This window comes from Mauremys mutica, chromosome 6, assembly GCF_020497125.1.
Source record: "Mauremys mutica isolate MM-2020 ecotype Southern chromosome 6, ASM2049712v1, whole genome shotgun sequence".
Taxonomy (NCBI): Eukaryota; Metazoa; Chordata; order Testudines; family Geoemydidae; genus Mauremys; species Mauremys mutica.
The window spans coordinates 129,433,402-129,454,588 of NC_059077.1; the positions used below are offsets into that span (position 1 = coordinate 129,433,402).

Below are 21,187 nucleotides of genomic sequence, written 5' to 3' on the forward strand. Positions count from 1 at the left end.
ACAGTATTTCCCTTATAAAAGAACAGGCTTCCATAACCAAGTGATTGAGTGTTGTTGCTATGGTCCTGACTTAGATGTCGGTGTGTGTGTGTTTTTTATTTATATTTATTTATTAAGTATTAGCATGGTCTGAACTTGTACTTTCTAAATTACTAGACTAGGACCTGTCTTGTGTCCGTGGAGGTACACTTCTGAATTTATCAGGTAGAAACTATAGAAAATCTCATCTGGTATAATACTTGGTTTAAGAAAATTTTGGCTAAAGGCCTCATGGTTGGAGAAGTTCTGTAGGGTCTGCGTTGAGGGGAAATACTTGCCACACTTTGTTCTGGCCTCTGAATTTTGGGCAGTCAACTTCTGGAACAGATGTGTAAAGATCATATTTATACCCCTCATTCTCTATGGAAAATTGTTTTGCCAGTTGGAGTGTTCTAAGTTTTGCTGGCTGAATACTTGTAATGCATTCTGGCTGGTTCAGGGTGAACAAAAGCACCTGTTTATATAGTAGTTGGTACTCCTGTTTACTGACAACCTTTGATTGAAATGGTGAATGCACTAGAGGACCACAGGCTGAAATAATTCCCACTATCTGAGACTTTTGCAGTACTGTCTAGCAAAGGAGTTCTTGCCTGTGGCTGAAAGACAGTCATGACAATCCAGAGTTGTAGACTTTGAAAGGTGTTATGATGTTGGGAATGCCTAGACCAAGGTGCAGTTGATGTCACCCAGGAATAGCATGCTTCTAAATATACAGCAGTGTTGGGTAAAATGTTCTTAAGTTTCCCTAATATGTTGAATGCTGGTCTCAATAATTCAGCCTAGTTAAATTAATTTTAGCTCATATTTTACTAGGCTATTGAACTAAATCTCTTGTTCCAAGCTTAGAGAAATGCCAAAAATGTCACTATTTTTCCAACAGTGTCTAGTTAACATTGTCTGCGTTCTTCTGTGCTAGCATTCTTCAAGGAATGCCTGTTTGTTTAAGAAACGTCTTTTTAAAAAAAGTTGTGAAAGCTATTTAAACAACTTTTGGACAAATTTGGTGTTCATGTTAATTTTAACAGTAAAATATAAATATAACTGCTGTATATACTCGATCATAAGCTGATTCGTTTATAAGCTGATCCTATAATTCAGGGGTCAGCAAACTTTGGCTCCTGGGCCATCAGCATAAACCCCTGGCAGGCTGAGATGGTTTGTTTACTTCCAGCATCTGCAGTCACAGAGATAAACCTAAGTAAACAAAGTGTCCCAGCATGCCAGCTGCTCACCCTGACGGGCTGGGACAGCAACTGGTGGGGGAATTTTTTTTGGGGGGGGGGAGAAGCTGGAGGTCAGGGGAGTAACCCCTGTGACCACCCCCCACATGACCCCACCCCTAACCCGGGACCCCCACACTTTCCCCATCCCATCCCACCTTATCTGGAGAGGGCCAGGGGAAGATGTCTCTGGTCTGGCTGGAGCTGCTCCCACAGTCTGGGCAGCGCGGCTGCAGCGGGCCAGACCGGGTGCCATGGCTGCAGTATGTTCCAGTGGGCTGGGTCGGGAGGCACAGCTGCAGTGTGCTCCGGCGGGCCGGGCGGTGTGGCCACAGCCTGCTCTGGGGGGCGGGGCTGAGTAGCACGGGGCGGGGCTGCAGCTGCTTTGGAGGCTGTGGGGAGAGCAGCGTGGCCAGAAGCAGAGAGAGACTGGCCCCGCCTCTTCCCTTCTGGCTCTGCTGCCTTTCCTTGCTCCCTCTGTTGGGGGGAGGGGCTGTCTCCCACCTCTTCCTCTCTATACCCGTACATAAGCTGACCCCCTTCTCTGGTGCTTCCCTTTTTTACTAAAAATATTTGGATTATGAACGAATATAGACGGTAGTATGTACACCTCAAAAAGCCCTGTTCATAACAGATATCTGTGGTGATGTCGAAAGCTGTATTTTAGATAGCACATAGCTTCAGCCTTTCAAATTTTAGCATTACGGTATCTGCTTGGAGGGTAGATTCTAACAAAGAAGGAATCCTGGACATGAAGCAGGTTCCATTGAAGCTGCAATGCTAGGAGGAAGGGGAAAAAGCTACAGTGGGGATGATGGTGTTGCATGTAGGGCTTCATTGAGTCGACATCTGTAGTGCTCCATCAAGGATGATATACAGCTCTTGGAGGATGATAGGAAGAAATTACTACTCTAGCAGGGAAGGTAAGGGAGATTTTGAGGGATGGGGGGAGTAAGGCGGCAGGCTTACAGTGAAGGATGTGGGTAAAAACCTGTTAGTCAGAGGAGCACAGAGCCTAGGTAAAATCTGACAAATCTGAAATGCTTTTTCTGGTGATGTAATCGCAAACATATATATGGGTGGAATCCCAAAATGTAACTCTGGTTCTTTTCTGATGTCTTGCTTGTAGTGGTAATGTCAAATTTGTGAATCAGATAATGTTACTAAACCAAATAATCTTTTGGGTGGTTGAAACTTATAAGTGGATTTATATGCAGGTTTGAGACTGAAAGACATATTGGTCCCATCAGTTTCTAATCTCTTCAGTACTTCAGAAGTTTTGCTAAAGACTGTTTAAAAGCAGTTAATGAAGTGGGAAGACCACAGCGCTTAAAAGCACAATTCTGCCCTAACTGAAGTCAGTGGCAGTTTTGTCATTGAAATCAACAGGAGTGGCATCAAGCCCTAAACACTTGATTTTTGTGGCAGATAGAACTTGACATTTGCTCAGTATTCAAGAATAAAGTGAGTGATAAATGTAATTTTTCCAAAAATAATCTGCTTGAATTGTCTAAATTTTAGACTTGCCCATAGTTTTAACAGATCACCTTGTGAGCAGATCTACACTAGAAGCACTACAGTGGCACAGATCACCACTGTGTAGACACTTAGTGACAGAAGGTGTTAGCTAGGTTGATCTAAATGTTAGGTTTAGGCCAAGCCTAAGGTTCGGAAGTATCCCTGTTCATGTACCTTAACTTGTCATTTTCTCTTTTCTAAACATTGTCACCAGCTGCCAGTGCCATAGTATGCTTTACACTTGCTAGCGTGGAAGGGCACACTTCTTGACTCAACAGCCAAGTTGTGGTGTTATGACATAAAAGTAAATACTGCAGTTCTGCTACTTTCATTTCTTATGATGTGGTAGAAAAGTCAAGCATTTTCTTTCCATTCCAATAAATCTTCAAAGGGAAAAGTTGGAAATTTTAAACCAAAATGGAATATAATGTGGCATGCTGAAACTGAAGCTGTTCTGCTGAATAGAGCCTCTTACGTAACCGATCGAATGTAATGCCAATTTTAAAAAAAGACTTCAGAGGCTATCTTGGCAATTACAGACTAAGAAGCCTAACTTCATTACCAGGTAAATTGGTTGAAACTATAGTAGAGAACAAAATTATGAGGCACATAGATGGACACGATGCATTGGGGAAAAGTCAGCATGGCTTTTTGCAAAGGGAAATCATGCCTCACCAGTCTATTGGAATTCTTTGAGGGCATCAACAAGCTTGTGGATATAGTGTACCTGGACTTTCAGAAAGCCTTTGACAGGGTCCCACACCAAAAACTTAAGCAAAGTAATCAGTTATAGGATAAGAGGGAAGGTCCAGTCATAGCTCAGTAACTGATTAAAAAGATGGTAATCAAAGGGTAGGAATAAATGGTCAGTTTAAACAATGGAGAGAGTTAAATAGCGGGGTCCTCCAAAGAGCTGGACAGGGACCTGTGCTATTCAACAATAATCTTGAAAAGTGGGTAAACAGATGGCAAATTTTCAGTTGATACAAAATTACTCAAGATAGATCCAGAGCTGACTGCAGAGAGTTACAAAGGGATCTCACTAAACTGGGTGACCGGACGACAAAATGACAGATAAAATTCAATGTTGATATATGTAAAAGAATGCATATTGAAAAACATCCCAGCTATACATACAAAATGGTAATATCTAAATTAGCTGTTACCACTCAAGAAAGAGATCTTGGAGTCATCGTGGATAGTTCTCTGAAAACATCTGCTCAATGTGTAATGTCAGTCAAAAAATAAGGTTAGAAACCATTAGAAAAGGGATAGATAATCAGACAGAAAATATCTGCATGCTGTATGCAGTTCTGATCATCCCATCTCAGAAAAGATTTTAGAATTGGAAAAGGTACAGAGAAGGGCAATGAAGATTATTAAGAGTATGGAACAGCTTCCGTAAGAGGAGAGATTAAAAAGACTGGGACTCTTCATCTTAGAAAAGAGAAGACTAAGGAGGGAAATAAGAGGTCTATAAAATCACAAACAGTGTAGAAAAAGTGAATAAGAAAGTGTTATTGATCCCTTCATATAGCACAAGAACCAGGGGTCACCAATGAAATTCATATGCAACAGATTTAAAACAAATATAAGGAAGTACTATTTCACACAACACACAGACAACCTGTGAAACTCGTGAAGGCCAAAATTATAGCTGGGTTAAAAAAAATTAAATGAGTTCACGGAAGGTAGGTCTATCAATGGCTATTAGCCATAGGGATGCAAACCCCTGTCCTGGGTGTCCCATAACCTGAGACTGCCAGAAGCTGAGGACAGGGCATGGATCACTCCATGATTTCCCTGTTCTATTAATTTCCTTTGAAGCATCTCGCTCTGTTCACTGTCCGTGGAAGATGGGATACTGGGCTACATGGACCATTGGTCTGACCCAGTGTAGCTGTTCTCATGTAAGTGGATCGTACAACTAAGTCTGCAACATACCTTCTAGTTTCAATGACTTAATTTCATTTTCTAGTACCAGCAGGAACCACTAGGCCCAAAGTCACCTAACTTCTTTATTTTTAGGTAATATAAATTCATATGGGTTGGCAGACTAGTCATTAGTTTTAAGACCTATGTTGTTTTAACTTTACTGCTTTGGGATTTAACTTCTCTTTAGAAACTAGCAGTGAGCTGGTGAGGGGAGTGGGGGAAGGGGTTGAGTAAGATATTGGAGCTGAAGTTCCAAATACCATTCAATAAACAATTGAGGCATTGGCTACCAAGGTAGGTGTTTTTTCATTACCTGTTTGGTTTTGTCAGTGTCCTTTTTGAGATCCTTCTTTCCTTTTTCTCTGTTGCTGCAATTTCCCCTCTAGCTGAGGAAGATTAGCGGTGGATACTCTGTCTACACTGAAGTCATAAGTGTGATTTGCAGCTTGCGTAGATATACTTGCACCAGCTTTAAACTTAGCAGCTCACTAAACGTATGGCAGTAAGGACCTGATGGCGCAGGCTTCATAAGCCTGCCCAACCCCTGGGTGTGTATTTGCACTGGTAGCCTGCGTTGCTGCACATCCTTCTGTAGTACCTGAAATGAGAATTTGGTCCTGAACTTTGAAGTGTTCCTATTAGACCACTGGACCAGCACCTCATCCTCTTAATCGTTGTTTCTTCCCCTTCGACGTGTGTGTGTGTGCTGTTGCAGAAGTGTGGTAGTTGGGCCAAGTAATCCACCATCTATTCAGCCTCTCTTACAAGCAATGAAATTGTTGCATCCAAATTAGCTGTGGAGTAAAGGTTGGTTGAGTTACCTACCTCTGATACCACAATGGTCTAGGATTCTTGGCATGGCATTATTCTAAACAAAAAACTTTTCCATCATGCTTGTATCTGTTTCCATCATTTAATACAGTATCAACAGACTTTCTAGGCTTCAGAGTGATAATCCTGGGATCTCATTATATAGAGCCCATGGTGCAAAATTCTTGTGATATAGTCACTAAACTAATTGCTTGAAACGGTCTCTAAAAATTGTCATGAAGGTCTTGTTAACTCTAAACAATAAGGGTATGTCTACACTACAAGCACTACAGCAGCACAGCTGCTGCTATGCTGTTGTAGTTTACATACTACAGGAACAGAAGGGATTTTTCTGTTGCTGTAGTAAATATTTCCCCCTCCTCTTCTCTCCACCCCCTTTAGCTACATTGAAGAAGAAGGTACATATTTCTTCAGGACTCAATTAAATCTTGTTAGGTGAGGTAGGGGGTTGTGCCAGGAAAACACCTACTGCTCTAGTAGCCTCATATAACTGAAGTGTGAGGATTAATGGATTTCAAGTGTGGGTTAGGATAAGAAGTATTTGTTATTTATAGACAGGAGGAAAAAGTGCAAGATCAGCTTCCTTCAAACATCTCAAACTGTCAGGCCTAAAAATGGGCACAAGAATAAAAGTGCTGAACACTCTATAATGTGGAGTTGCTGTGTTTGCTCTCTTAGATTTCTATCACCACTATTTCACATGTCAAACCTCTCACAACTTTACAGTAGCGAAAGAGAAGATCCCTTTGTTTAGAAGTAGATATGGAAGTTTAATTTTAGATTCATAATTGTGAAGAACAGTTGAAAGGCATCCTTCCCTCTATACCCCTATTTTTGTCCTTTGTGGCTTTCTCCACTCCAAATATGTGGTTCATTCACAAGTTTCTTCTCCTGACATGCTAGCAGAAACACAAGAATGACCTGCCTATGAGGGGAATAATGTTCACATTGGTTGGAGGAAAAATGTTCTCATGAAGCTGTGCAGAATTCAAACCTGTCTATTTTCCTTTTCTAGGCAAGAAGATGTACTTAAAAGTCATCAGGGATGAAGGACATGTATCACTTTTCAGTCGATATATGGCATCTTGTTTCCCCTCTAAAGGCTAGTTACATTGCTCCTTTAACTGCTACTGCACAAATAGTTGGGGAAGCTGTGAAGTGTAAGGGCCTTACTTACAACATTCAAAAACCAGTCGGAGAACACTTCAGCCTCCCTGGTCACTTGATTACTGACCTCAGAGTCACACTACTCCAACAAAAGAACTTGAAAAACAGACTCCAATGAGAAACTGCAGAATTGGAATTAATTTGCAAACTGGACACCATTAAATTAGGCTTGGATAAAGACTGGGCGTGGATGGGTCATTACACAAAGTAAAACCTATTTCCCCATCCTAAATTCCCCCCCCACCCCCCCACTGTTACTCACCTTGTCAACTGTTGGAAATGGGCCATCCTGGTTATCACTAAAAAATGTTTTTTTCCTCCTGCTGATAATAGCCCACCTTAATTGATTACTCTTGTTATAGTTAGTATGGCAACACCCATTTTTTCATGTCCTCGGTGTATATATATCTTCTTACTGTATTTTCCACTGCATGCATCCGATGAAGTGGGTTTTAGCCCACGAAAGCTTATGCTCAAATAAATTTGTTAGTCTCTAAGGTGCCACAAGTACTCCTCATTCTTTTTACTTTGCTTCTTGATTCTTAGTGGATGACTCTGCAAAAATAGTAACTTCAAAATTCTACACTGTCAGAATAAACAGTAGTGTAATTTTTTTGCTTCATAATTTGTCATTCTTTCCTCCAAATTAAGATCTGTGGGCAAAGTGAGACATCCTTTTGAGAAGTCAACTTGTATTTTTCTGTAAAACACATTTTGCTTTTCTTGGGCAATTCTGTTTGCTTCCAGTCTTATAGCCACAGTTTGAGTTCTCAGGCTAGGGAAGGGTAAAATCCAGTTCTCTTTGGTTTTCTAATCCTCCTCAGTATTGTGTGGTATTTCTTAATATAAATATATTATATTCCGTAAATCTTCATTAAAGGAATGTAAAGACTGCATGAAATGCCAGAGTATGCTCACAACTAATTTTGTTCAGATACATTACAATGTGGCCTTATAGGATGATTATTTATCTCTGAAGTACTGGGGACTCTCAGCTATTTTATAACCATACATGTTCACACCCTCTCTAATAATTTTGTATGCCTATTCTAACTTCTTAAACTATACATGTGGATTTTTTTTTAATTTTTGTATTTCATATTATACTCCTTTCAATGATCACACCTTTCCTTAGTATCAGAGGGGTAGCCGTGTTAGTCTGGTTCTGTAGAAGCAGCAAAGAATCCTGTGGCACCTTATAGACTAACAGACGTTTTGCAGCATGAGCTCATGCTGCAAAACGTCTGTTAGTCTATAAGGTGCCACAGGATTCTTTGCTACCTTTCCTTAGATGAAGTTCAGAGTATGGGCAATTAACTATCAGGCTAACTTTACTACAGACTTTTGGGGCTATGTGCTAACAAATAACACAGAAATGTTCAATGAATATTTCTGTTCGTTATTTGGGGAAAAGTCCAGGTGATATAGTTGTATCATATAATGACGCTTTCTATTCCAGTAGTAATTCATGAGGATGTTAAACAGCTGCTACTAAAGTTAGATATTTAAATCAGCAGGTCCAGATAATTTGCATCCAAGAGTTTAGAAGAGTTGGCTGAGGAGCTTGCTGACCCATTACTGTTGATTTTGCTAAGGTGGAAATTTTGGGATTGTAGACAAGTGCTTTGAAAAATTTACCAGACCTACCTGTGAGGTCTAAACCGTTTGCCCAGACACGCTCAAGGTCTAGCAGTGAAAAATCCAATTGCATTTCTCTTTTCTTCTGTCCTGCAGTGCCAGTCCCCCTCAAAACTTTCAGGTATTGGGAAGGCAAATAGAATTTTGACAGGACTCTATCTCGTGTATCAGCTTTTGGCTAGCAGGTATCTGAAATCTCAAATCTACCCCTGCTTCTTTCTGCTGAAAGAAGAAATCTTACATCTGCCTTAGTCTTGACTACTGGGCAAATAGACCTCTGTTCTGCCCCCTTTCCTGGGTTCTGTGTTGGGATTTTTTTTTAAAAAGCCTTTTCTCTCTCAAATAACTTTAGTGCTTGCCTGTAATGCTCAGAGCTTTTTCCTGTCATCAGCAGAGTGAAGTTGATGTGACTCTTACTTGTGTGGCTTCATTCCTATCCATAGGGGTTTTTGAAAATGAGAATTGAAACTTAACTGTTAATTTCCCCTTGATATTGCTTGAGAAATCTATGGATAACAATATCACTGCAGCTGCCTCTCTGCATCTGAAGAAGCGTTTTTTTAATCCCCAAAAGTTTATGCCCAAATAAATCTGTTAGTCTTTAAGGTGCCACTGGACTCCTCGTTGTTTTTGTGGATACAGACTAACACGGCTACCCTTCTGAGTCTCTGCAAACTGAGGGAAGAATGGCATTAGTTTAAATTTGGTACACCTGCAAAAACATAGCTTCACAAACAGAAGTCTAGAAGCTTTTTAAAGAAAATGATTTGGGTTAGTCCTCCCTCCCCCACCCCCTATATGCTTATCAGGGACAGAATCCTATTTCCTACTGGCAAATGGACTTTAAAGTCCTAGTATTGTCTCAGTATTACTAGTATGAGAGGATGGCAGAAACATCAAAACTAGTGAACCAGGTTGGGTTAATAGAACTTTGTTCTCTTTCTCACTAAATTGCCATGTCTCTACATGCAACTGTCAAGACAGTTTGCTATTCTGCTCCTGGTCCAGAGGTATTATATAAATTGAGGATAAATAAAACCTGGCATCCCATGTAAAAAGCCTCACTGTAAAGTAGGCTTATGTCAACCAAGACAGTTTTTGATACCTAGCTCCAGCTTTTAGTAGAAGTATCCCCTTATCAGTGAAGTTTGTGTTAGATTGTCTTCACTAGAAATGTTGCAGCTGCTCCTCTGTAGTGCTTGTTACAGTGACGAGAGGGGTTCTCCCATTTTTGTAGTTAACGCCCCTCCCCAAGAGGCAGTAGCTAGGTTGTCTGAAGAATTCTTTCATCAACCTAACGCTGTCTACACTAGGGGAAAGGTTGGCTTGACCGTGTTTCTCAGGAGCATAGATTTTTCACACCCTTGAGCGATGTAGCTGGATCGACTTAACTTTTTAGTGTAGACCTGGCCTTACACTAATACACTGATTATTTTAGTAATCAGTGAGATGTTGGTCCTTTGTCTCTTAGTATTCTTGGAGGAGGGTGGAGGGGAATAAAACCTGTTATATCGGTCAGTTTACCACTTCAGGCTCAGTTGGTTTGTTTCTTGATCTAGCAGCGATGTCATGGGCTGACTTTGAACACACACTATATAGCAATCATCACAGTGCAAATATCCTTTTCAAAGGCTAGACGGCAATGCTTGAGAACCAAAATGTGGACACTAGTCCACTAGGTTGTGTTCAAAGTGAAATACAAAAAAAGTATAAAATGCTTTGGTTTAAATGTTTTGTGAGCAACCTATAGAACTTATAAGATGGGTAAGAACTTCGTATATGCTTTGAATCCACTGATACTGTACTTAACAATCCATTTGAACTGGAAGCTGCTGCTTCAGTCGTCATCATCTTAGCATGTGTGCAATGTTCCTCAGGTAGTACTGTGACCAGGATTCACCACCAAGTTTGGTCTGCTGGTTGATCATTAGCTGGGCTGGGCCGGGTACTGATGGGGCAGTGTGCCGTAAATGCTGATCCCTCCCTCCCCCCACTGCAGTAACTGCGGATCAAATGGTGGTAGAAAAAACAAATGAAGTGAATGTTCCCAGCATATGGAATAAAATAAAACCAGACATCCCTTTTAAATATTTAACATTTGTAATAACAAAAGTGGTGATTACTTCAAAACAGTCTACCAGCCCCACTTAAGAGCTAGAGTCAGACAGGCCATTAACGTAATTTTTGTCCACACTGAGTATCTTGCACTGATTTAGTTGCTAGGTAAAAACTCGGTGTAATCAAAATCTTAGTTTGACTATAGATGGTTGCCTGGGACTCTCGCTGAACTTTGTTAGCAGCACTGTAAAATGCAATTTTTAAATCAGTAGTATTATTTACCAAGGATTCATCCTAGGAAGCTCTTGGATGTGTGCTAGGTATTTTTATTTGTGACAAGGAACATGACAGTTCCCACCAGATTAAAACTTTTTGCTTTTAAAAAAATCACAAGTTAGATTACAAAAAAAACAAGCAACCACTACTTCTGTGAGACCTGTGAACAATTTGAGGTCACTTTACTGCTGCATAGTCATCACCAAACCTCTGGGAATGGTGACAGTTCAGTTTAGTGGTAGTGCAGAAACAAACAGTGGGTTGGCTAGTAGGAAACTTATTTTAAGTTTCTAAAATGGTGTTCTAAATAGGGGAGAGCAAAAAATCTATTAAAGCATGGTTTGCAAACTAACATCTGCAAAGCAGTTTGTTATTCTGTACTGTCCCTCACTTATGACCTAAGTTCCCTGTAAGCTGCACAGCTGTGCAGCAGCCTATTTAGTGATGCACAGGTGCTCAGGGAACCCACCTGGGGAATGGCCAGGGGAGGGACACTCCTCCACCAGCCCCAACCTGCTGTGGCTGGGGTGGCCCCCGCAGCCCCAACTATGCTGCAGCCCACACCTGCTGTGGATGAGGCGCCCCTACCCCGATCTGGCTAGGGTGCCGTGGCCTGGACCCAGCTGCTGCTGGGGCCTTATTGGAAATCCTGGGAGGTGGGCGGCCCGGCCCAGCCCAGCCCCAGCCGTGGCGACTTGGCCCGAACCCGGGCGGCCCTGCCCAGCCCTATTGTGGGGCACCCCTCTCCAAACCCAGCCCCAGCCCAGACCTGTCACGGCTGGAGTACCTCTCCCTGAACCTAGCCCTGGCTGGATCTACAAGGGCTGGGGGAGGGCACCTATCCTGTGGCCCCAGCCCTGGAGCTGCCGTGGTAGGAGAGGTGCCTCTCCCTCTCAGCCCAGGTGCTGCTGTGAGGAGAGAGGGCTGTGGGGAGTTCTCTCTGCACGCTGTAGCCCCAGAGCACCCTCCTACACCCCAAACCCCTCATCCTTGTCCCCACCCCGGAGCCCTCACACGCCTGCATCCCAATCCTCTGCCCCAGCCCTGAACCCCCTCCTACACTCCGAACCCCTTGGCCCCAACCCCACCCCATGAATTTTGTTTTGTGCACCGATATGAAGGTGATGTGTCACACATCACCTCCATATTAATGCACATAACAAAATTCATTCTGCCCGTGGGTGGGAAAAATTAGAGGGAACACTGCTTATGGCTTGCAAGAAGAAATCCCTGTAGGTTGAAAGGCTTCAGCTGAAAGCTGACTTTAAAAACAACAAAAAAAAGTTTGAGGGGGGAAAATCTGTTCATGCACTCCAGCTTTCTGCCTTTCACAACTCCAGTTACTGCTGCACTTTCCTACAACTTGAATAGCTAACTGAACTTTGAAATTTGGTTTGTAAATAGTGCTCGTTTGACGTGCACAACCAGTTTACAAATTGTTTTTTAAATAAATAAGCATGCTTTGTATATAGGCATCTAAGATTTTATTGGATCCTAATGATACAGTGCTCCCCCTCAAAAATCACAATGTCCATTTTCTCTGCCTAGACTGACAGTCAAGACACTGCTGTTCTTAGGCATCCGCTGGGTGTAGTGTTTGTATGCTGATGCCTGTGTCTATTGAAACACAGCCGTCTGTAAACTGTCTCATCCTCGACATGAGGGAATTGTGAATCGTGGATTTTTAGGGTCTTCAAAATCTTTGCTTGATTCGTCTGTGCAGTACAGGCTTTCTTTTGAAAAGATATGAGTTCCTCGCCATCAAGTGCCAAGAGAGCCATCATAAGCAAAAGATGTTTCTGCCCCACTAGCTTTGTAGAAACGGTGTCCAGCCAAACAATACATAGAAAGGTATGAACTTGGCTCTACCACCTTCATTAAGCTTGCTGTCATGGGTACAGTGTATTGGGACTACTTAAATGCCAACTGCATTAAGCATGGGCAATTTCTCTTAAAAAATAAACCAAACTTCATAATGCCATTTTTAAGGTTGCGGGGTGAAAGCCAGAATGCAAAAGGTAAAGCAGTAATGTGACCATTTTGCACAACCTGTGTATTATACATTTAATTCTTAAGAAGAAAACAAGAATAAAAAGGACATGTTTACTGTGAGTTACTGTAGTGTTGCTTTAGAAACCTTAACTCTTGCATTTCCTGACTTTCTACTTTGCATTAACAGCATTTTTATCTTGTATACAAAGTTCAACTTCTATATCTTCAGAGCAACTAGGTGCAGATGATAAATGAGGATCCCTGAGGGTTTTGGAGGCTGTGGAGCTAATGGGGAGAATCCTTTGCTTACTCTCTAGTGAAGTCTTGCATTAAATATAAGAACTAGATTTGTTGCAAACTATTACAGTGGTAAGTGGGTGAAGCGCTTCTTTCAAAAGCATCAAAATCCAGTTTTTCAGGATGTTTAAATTTGCTGATTAGAAGAATTCCCATACTGTTACTTCATCTCCAGTTGGGGACTTGAAGGATTCAAGGGCTGTTGCATGCTATAGATTCTACCTTAATCAGTGGTATGTGTGAGGGGCATCCCCTCAGTCTGCATGACTCTTCTGTCTAATCATAAGAGCTGTCAGCTGTGGAAGAGGCCAGTAGCTACCTTGCTACAGTCCCTCTAAACTTCCCTAGTTGAATGAAATCAGTTCACTATGAAATAATTTGTGTAAGGCCTACCCTTCACTTAAAAGCTAGATTGACATAGCTATTGCATTCATGGATGTGAAAAAGTCACCCCACTCCCCAAAGCTGTAGCTATAGAATCATAGAATCTCAGGGTTGGAAGGGACCTCAGGAGGTCATCTAGTCCAACCCCCTGCTCAAAGCAGGACCAAACCCAACTAAATCATCCCAGCCAGGGCTTTGTCAAGCCTGACCTTAAAAACCTCTAAGGAAGGAGATTCCACTACCTCCCTAGGTAACCCATTCCAGTTCTTCACCACCCTACTAGTGAAAAAGTTTTTCCTAATATCCAACCTAAACCTCCCCCTCTGCAACTTGAGACCATTACTCCTTGTTCTGTCATCTTCTACCACTGAGAACAGTGTAGATCCATCCTCTTTGGAACCCCCTTTCAGGTAGTTGAAAGCAGCTATCAAATCCCACCTCATTCTTCTCTTCTGCAGACTAAACAATCCCAGTTCCCTCAGCCTCTCCTCATAAGTCATGTGCTCCAGCCCCCTAATCATTTTTGTTGCCCTCCGCTGGACTCTCTCCAATTTATCCACATCCTTCTTGTGTATAGTAAGCTAACCCTCAGTGTAGATGTGGCTAGGTTGACGGAAGAATTCTTCAGTTGACCTAGCTATCACTGCTCAGTGAGGTAAATTACCTATAGCGATGGAAAAGCCCCTTCCTTTGCTGTAGGAGGTGCCTACGCTACAGCACTACAGTGGTATATTGTGCTGCTGTAGCAGCTGTAATATAGACATGGCCTAAGTATTAAAAAGATGGAACTCTGAGCAGTGGAGAAACACTTCAGTCCTCAAGAGTAGATAGCTGTATTTGGCTGCCAAATTGGGTCAAGTCAAGCTTTGCTCTTTGAAAAGGGGTTATATTGAATGCTTACTCAGCAGGCTGGATGTCTGCCTGGTTGGTGTGTGCTTTGAGAACAGTGGTCATAAGGTTATGGATGTTTCTTTAGTTGTCCTTCTGCCTCTTTAACATTGCTTGCTTTTAAGTCAGTTTAAGTTTTCACTTCGTCCACTAATCTGGTGGTACTGCTGAGCAACTGGTCTGTTTGTCTCATCTCTACTCAAAGATTTAACTTAACTCTTAGAGAAACTTGAGTTGCTTAATATTTCTGTGATCAAATGGCTTAAAATAAAATTGAGTCATAAATAATTAAACATGATTATAGAATCAGTGGCAACCATGACACCGGTCTAGCATTACTCATAAGCCCTCTGTAGGTGAGGAGAGTCTTGGCTGGATAGTTCAAAAGACCAGAAGAGTTTACAGTTGCCGAAACTAATTATAGCTGGAATGTCTTAAGGAATTTACTTCTGTTTCTAGTAGCAGAAGTCTGTTGGTTTCTGTACTGAATACATTTTGTGACAGATTACACCTGTACTGACTTGGTAACAGCAGAAAAACTTCTCATTCTGGTTATTTTTCTGAGAGAAACAACCACTTTAAACTTAAGTAAATGTGTTTTTTTAAGAGTGTGATTGAGGTCCTTTAGGTTTATCGAAATAAGTATGTGTATTTTTAGAAATTGCTGTTTTGGAAGCAATTTGAGTATTGCATAAAATGGTAATAAATTCAGCTGGTCAATAGAAATTCTCTTAATTTATGACTTAATTTAACCTTCAGTTACACCCATGCATCCTCATTGACGTCAGTGGAGTTGCACAAGCATGATTGAGGATAATCTGGTCCACAGTGTCAGAAATTAATGCCTTGTTTTTAAAGTGATGGACACCTGTAGGTTTATCTACACAGGGATGTTCAGGAAGATTAATCTGAATTTGAAGGTGTGAATTTGAAGTGGATTAGTTAAAATGCATTAAATACTTCAGAATTAGTGGCCTTAATTTGTCTTCAGAAGTAAATTCACCAAACCAAATTAAGGCCACTTTTATTCTGAATGAGGGTGTTCACATGGTTTTAATGTAGTTTTAATCCGCTTCAAATTCACACTTTTAGTTAATTTGGATGAACTTTTTCCTAGATGTCCCAGTGTAGACAAGTCCTAAGTTTGAGATAGTTTGAAAGACACATCTCTTATAGCTTTTTTCAATTTACTGTCGATTTACTTCTTGTTAAACAATTCTGGAACACTTTTTAATTTTATATCTTATGGCTCAGTCTAGTCAAAAGTATATCAGTGATCTGGTGTAGAAGAGTGGTTTGGCCCTGCATATGCTTTTGTTAGGTAGGTAGTTTTTTTTGATGCATTTGAAGAAGTGGGTATTTTACCCATGAAAGCTTATGCACAAATAAATCTGTTAGTCTTTAAGGTGCCACTGGACTCGTTGTTGTTGTTTTTTAGATATCTCCAGTATTTTTTTTGTAAACACCACCTTTTTGAACTCAAGTAGATTGTTTTCAACTCATTGTTCAAGTCATTAGCTGAAATTTTAGTAGGAAAACAACCCTATCTATTGCTCTTATAGGTGACCATAATTAGCACATTGATCTTAGCTTTGTTTACAGTTGCACTTTCATTGTTAAAACTTTTGTTGCGCAGGGGTGTGGAAACCCCCCTTCTCTCCGAATGACAAAAGTTTTAAGAATGAAAAGTGCAGGTGTGGATAGTGCTTCATCAGCTCCTGCCTTTCTCCTGTGGACAAAGCAACTGCCCCTCGGTGGAGGTGGTTTTATTTTGTCACTGGGAGAGCTTGCCCAGTGACAGAGCAGCTACATTGTGCACCCTACGGGCTTGGCTACACTTACAAGTTGCAGCGCTGGTGGAGGCTTTCCAGCGCTGCAATTACACCCCGTCCACACTTGCAGGGCACAACCAGCGCTGCAACTCCCTGGTTGCAGCGCTGGCTGAAAACCCATCCCGGCAGGGGTATAAGGAGTGCAGCGCTGGTGATCCAGCGCTGCTCAGCAGGTGTGGACACTCACCAGCGCTTTAATTGTCCTCCAGGGAATAAGGAGGTATCCCAGAATTCCTGTTCAGCCACTCTGCTCATCAGTTTGCACTCTACTGCTCTTGCCTCAGGTGACCCGCCCTTTAAATGACCTGGGAATTTTAAAAATCTCCTTCCTGTTTGCTGCAGCCAGGTGTGTGTGGAGTGCAATCAGTTAATCTTTCCAGGTGACCATGCCTCCACGTGGCAAACGAGCCCCAGCATGGAGCAATGGCGAGCTGATGGACCTCATCAGTGTTTGGGGGGAGGAATCTGTGCAGGCACAGCTGCGCTCCGGCCGTAGGAATTACGATACCTTTGAGCAGATATCAAGGGCCATGCTGGATAGGGGCCATGATCGGGACGCACTACAATGCAGGGTGAAAGTTAAAGAGCTGCGGAGTGCCTATTACAAAGCCCGCGAGGGGAATCGCCGATCCGGAGCTGCCCCCACGACCTGCCGTTTTTACAGGGAGATGGACGAGATACTTGGGGGTGACCCCACTGCCAATCCCAGGACAACGATGGACACTTCTGAGCAGGCTGGGGGACAGGAGGAGGAGGCGGAGGTGGAGGCGGGGGGGGGGGGGGAGGAAACCGCGAGTGAAGCTACTGGGATGGGGGAAGACACCCCAGAGTGGGCATGCAGCCAGGAGCTCTTCTCAAGCCAGGAGGAAAGTACCCAATCGCAGCAGCCAGCAGTTGCAGAAGGACAAGCAGAGGAGTGGGTTAATGGTAAGCGGCTTTTATTTTCTGGGTGGAAATGTTTCTGGAGAGGAAGGGGGGTTATGGCTGCATGCATGCCAGACTAGAATAGCCCGTTGATGTGGTCTATCACGTCGCGGTAATCTGCTTCAGTTATCTCAGCAAAAGTTTCAGCCAGAGCGTGGGCAATATGCCTGCGCAGGTTTATAGGCAGAGCCACTGTGTTCCTTGTCCCAGTCACGCTGACGCGTCCGCGCCACTGTGCTGCGAGTGGGGGGGGGGACCATTTCTGAACACAGGCAAGCCGCGTAGGGTCCCGGGCGGAATCCACATTGCTGTAAAAGAGCCTCCCGCTGTTCCCTAGTGACTCGCAGCAGGGAGACATCTTGCAGGATTAACTCCTGTGAAAAATGTTGGGAGACTCTTTAGTGAAGAGATAGGGAGATAGTGAAGATCACCCCTGCAGCTGCATCTTCACTCAACCCCTCTATCACTCCAGATTACCCGAAGCAACCAGCTCCCCTCTATCAATCAAGCCCCACTTCTCCCTCTATAAGCACCCCTCACTCACCATTTCGTGGCTTCTGTCGTGTTATGCGTGTGGTAAAAGAATGCTAAAGTGAGAACTCCCTCAATGTAACAATTCATGTCTGGAGATAGTGGATACAATGCTGCCCCTGTTAAATGTTGTCATTTCTGGGTTTCTACAGTGACCTTGACTACTGGACTGAGCAGATGTTCCACTGCACAGAGGCTTCAAAATTTGAGAAAAAATCCCCGAAAGAGCAAAGAGGACATGCTGAAAACTGTTCTTCATCACTCTGCTGCAGAGAGAAAGGAATTGAAGGAGTGGAGAGAGAAGGAAAGCATGATCCGCCAGAGACATTGGCGTAGAAACGCTGTGGCAAAGAGGAAAAGCACAAACCAGCTGCTAGACATCCTGTCGCGCCAAGCGGACTCTCTCCAGGCTATCGTAGCCATGCAGGCAGAGCAGTCCCGTGCTGCCCCACAGCCCCCTCCCCCCCCCCCGTCCCAAAGCTTTTTGCCTTGTGCCCCAATGTCAGCTCAAACCGCCTTTCCCCAGCATTCAGGTTCTTACCACCACCAGCTGCCTCCAACACCTGTACGTTCACCAACCAGCCCTGATACCTACCACCACCCTTACCCTCTGCACTCAACCCCCATCACCATGCAGTATATGCACCCTGAAGTGCAGGATTCGTTAAACAGCACTCCAGACAGGACATATGCAAACTTGTGACTGTACAGTTCACCAACCCACACCCCTGCCCTCTTGTTTTCATGAAATGTTGTGTGTCTGTCTGTCTGTCTGTCAAGGAAGTTTTTTTCTTTTCAATAAAACAATTCTTGGCTTTGAAAACAGTCTTTATTATAGCAGATAGTTAAAGATACCTTAGCCCAGTAAAGAAAGAGGCACTGCAAATCATATTATTATTAGGGATAATAGAATAACAGTGTAAACAGTGCAATTCACTCCCATGCAAGGCAGCAAACATTACTGTTGGCTTTCAGCCTCAAATTCTTCCCTCAAGGCATCCCTAATCCTTGTAGCCCTGTGCTGGGCCTCTCTATTAGCCCTGCTCTCTGGCTGTGCATATTCAGCCTCCAGGACTTGAACCTCGGTGGTCCATGCCTGACTGAATGTTTCACCCTTCCCTTCACAAATATTATGGAGGGTACAGCAAGCGCATATAACCGCGGGGATGCTGCTTTCCCCCAAGTCTAGCTTCCCATACAGACATCTCCAGCGGGCTTTTAAACGCCCAAAAGCACACTCCACAGTCATTCTGCACCGGCTCAGCCTGTAGTTGAACCGGTCCTTGCTCCTGTCAAGCTTCCCTGTATAGGGTTTCATGAGCCAAGGCAGTAACGGGTACGCGGGGTCTCCAAGGATCACAGTGGGCATTTCGACATCACCTACTGTGATCTTCCTGTCTGGGAAAAAAGTCCCTGCCTGCATCTTCCTGAACAGGCCACTGTTCCGAAAGATGCGTGCATCATGCACCTTTCCAGGCCAGCCTGTGTAAATGTCAATGAAACGCCCGCGGTGATCCCCAAGCGCCTGGAGAACCATAGAGAAATACCCCTTACGATTAACGTACTCTGATGCCAGGTGGGGGGGGGGGGCAGAATAGGAATATGCGTCCCATCTATCGCCCCTCCACAGTTAGGGAAACCCATTTGTGCAAAGCCATCCACAATGTCCTGCACGCTCCCCAGAGTCACGGTCTTTCTTAGCAGGATGCGATTAATTGCCTTGCAAACTTGCATCAAAACGATTCCCACGGTCGACTTTCCCACACCAAACTGGTTCCCGACCGACCGGTAGCTGTCTGGAGTTGCCAGCTTCCAGATTACAATAGCCACCCGCTTTTCCACCGTCAGGGCAGCTCTCAATCTTGTGCCCTTGCGCCGCAGAGTGGGGGCGAGCTCAGCACACAGTCCCATGAAAGTGGCTTTTCTCATACGAAAGTTCTGCAGCCACTGCTCGTCATCCCAGACTTCCATGACGATGTGATCCCACCACTCAGTGCTTGTTTCCTGAGCCCAAAAGCGGCGTTCAACGGTGCTGAGCATTTCTGTGAATGCCACAAGCACTTTGGTGTCACACGCGGCAGGAGAATCGATATCGATATCATCGTCAGACTCCTCACTGTCACTTTGGAGCTGAAGGAATAGCTCGACTGCCAAACGTGTTGTGCTAGTGACACTCATCAGCACAGTCCTCAGCAGCTCGGGCTCCATTTCCCACAGAAATCGCGATTCACACACAGAGCAGAAAGACACTCACAATGGCGCCAAACGTTGCCAGAAAGACAGAATGCTGGGATGTGAAGCGATGCACCACGGGGCGTTGGAACAGGAAGCGGAATGACCCACACACTTCCTTCCCCTTCCCACAATACTCAGCGCCAAAACGGGACGAGGTGCTCTGTGGGATAGCTGCCCACAATGCACCTCTCAATACAGCGCTGGAAAGTGCTGCAAGTGTGGCCACACTGCAGCGCTGGTAGCTGTCAGTGTGGCCACACTCCAGCGCTGGCCCTACACAGCTGCAAGACCAGCGCTGTAACTCCCAGCGCTGCAACTTGTAAGTGTAGCCAAGCCCTACAACAGAACAAAATCTACAATATCCTTACAAAATGGGTGTTAAACATTTAAGTGGAAGATGAAATAGCATGGTCAAAGGGCAGGGCAACTGAATGTGGTGGCTGAGTTTGAGTGTGACAATGATCAGCCAAGTTCTAATTAGTTCAGCTGCTAATGGCAGCTTTTAGTCTTAGCCAGTAAAGTCCCTAAAACTTTTATCAAACTTGCTTACAAATCACATTTACAGGTTTGTTTATTATGGTAACAAATGATACAGACTTAGGGTCTGACTAAACTGCCCACATTACAGCACGGCTGCAGCAGCTCTGCGACATGGTCAGTGTAGTCACACTTTATGACCGGGGGAGAGCTCTCCTGGCGATAAAAAAAATAACCGCCCCGAACAAGGAGTGGTAGCTTTATCTCCTGGCAATAAAGTGTTGTCTATACTGGCGCTTTTCAGCACTAAAACTTTCGTTGCACAGGGGGGTGTTTTTTCACACCCCTGAATGACTAAAGTTTTAGTGCTGAAAGTGGCAGTGTAGAGACAGCCTAGGTTAACATTTCAAAAACAAGGTTAATGTCCTTCAATCTCAAGAAGTAGTCTAGGAAGAATTTACATCTGAACAGTCATGGTTTTGTGGACTCCATGTAAAGCCTTTTTGGAGTAAACACTGGATAAAAACTGGCATTTTATTATTTAAAGTAAATATAATGCAGCTTGCCAACAAGTCAATAGTATTGCAGGAAAAATTCAGAGGGGAATAGAGTGCCTTTTATAAACAAAGAAAATCCTGTCCATGGTAAAGCCATGTAGAGGTCATGGAGTTGTAACAGATCCAAAGTCAAGAGCCTGGCTAGTTTTCCAATAGAAATACAACTGGTTAGCTGGGAGGCTGATATGAGAGAGCTTCTGATCGATCCCAGGGCAGCATGTCTAATGGGAGTATCAGCGCAGTCTTCTCCCCAGCTGCTGGAAAAAGAGGAAGGCGTGACTCCTCATGTGAGTTTCCCTTGGACAGTGGGCTCTCATTTCGAAGCCCTGTGGTGAGAGGCTGCTGGGAGAAAGTTAAAATACTGTAAGTGTGTAAAATGTGTAATGTA

General features: G+C 43.6%; 1 protein-coding gene across 3 annotated transcripts in view; it reads left to right on the plus strand.

Annotated features, from left to right (window-relative positions):
- RAD23B (RAD23 homolog B, nucleotide excision repair protein) overlaps positions 1–21,187 on the plus strand; it is a 65,780-nt gene that overhangs the window by 5,384 nt on the left and 39,209 nt on the right. Inside the window, exon 1 of one of the 3 annotated variants that reach the window (XM_045020818.1) lies at positions 6,574–6,645. The exons of the other annotated variants lie outside the window; for them this stretch is intronic. Within the exon in view, the coding sequence (XP_044876753.1) occupies positions 6,589–6,645 (57 nt within the window). The 5' untranslated portion in view covers positions 6,574–6,588. Of the gene's footprint in view, positions 1–6,573; positions 6,646–21,187 lie in introns of those variants that run through there. 3 annotated transcript variants of the gene reach the window in all.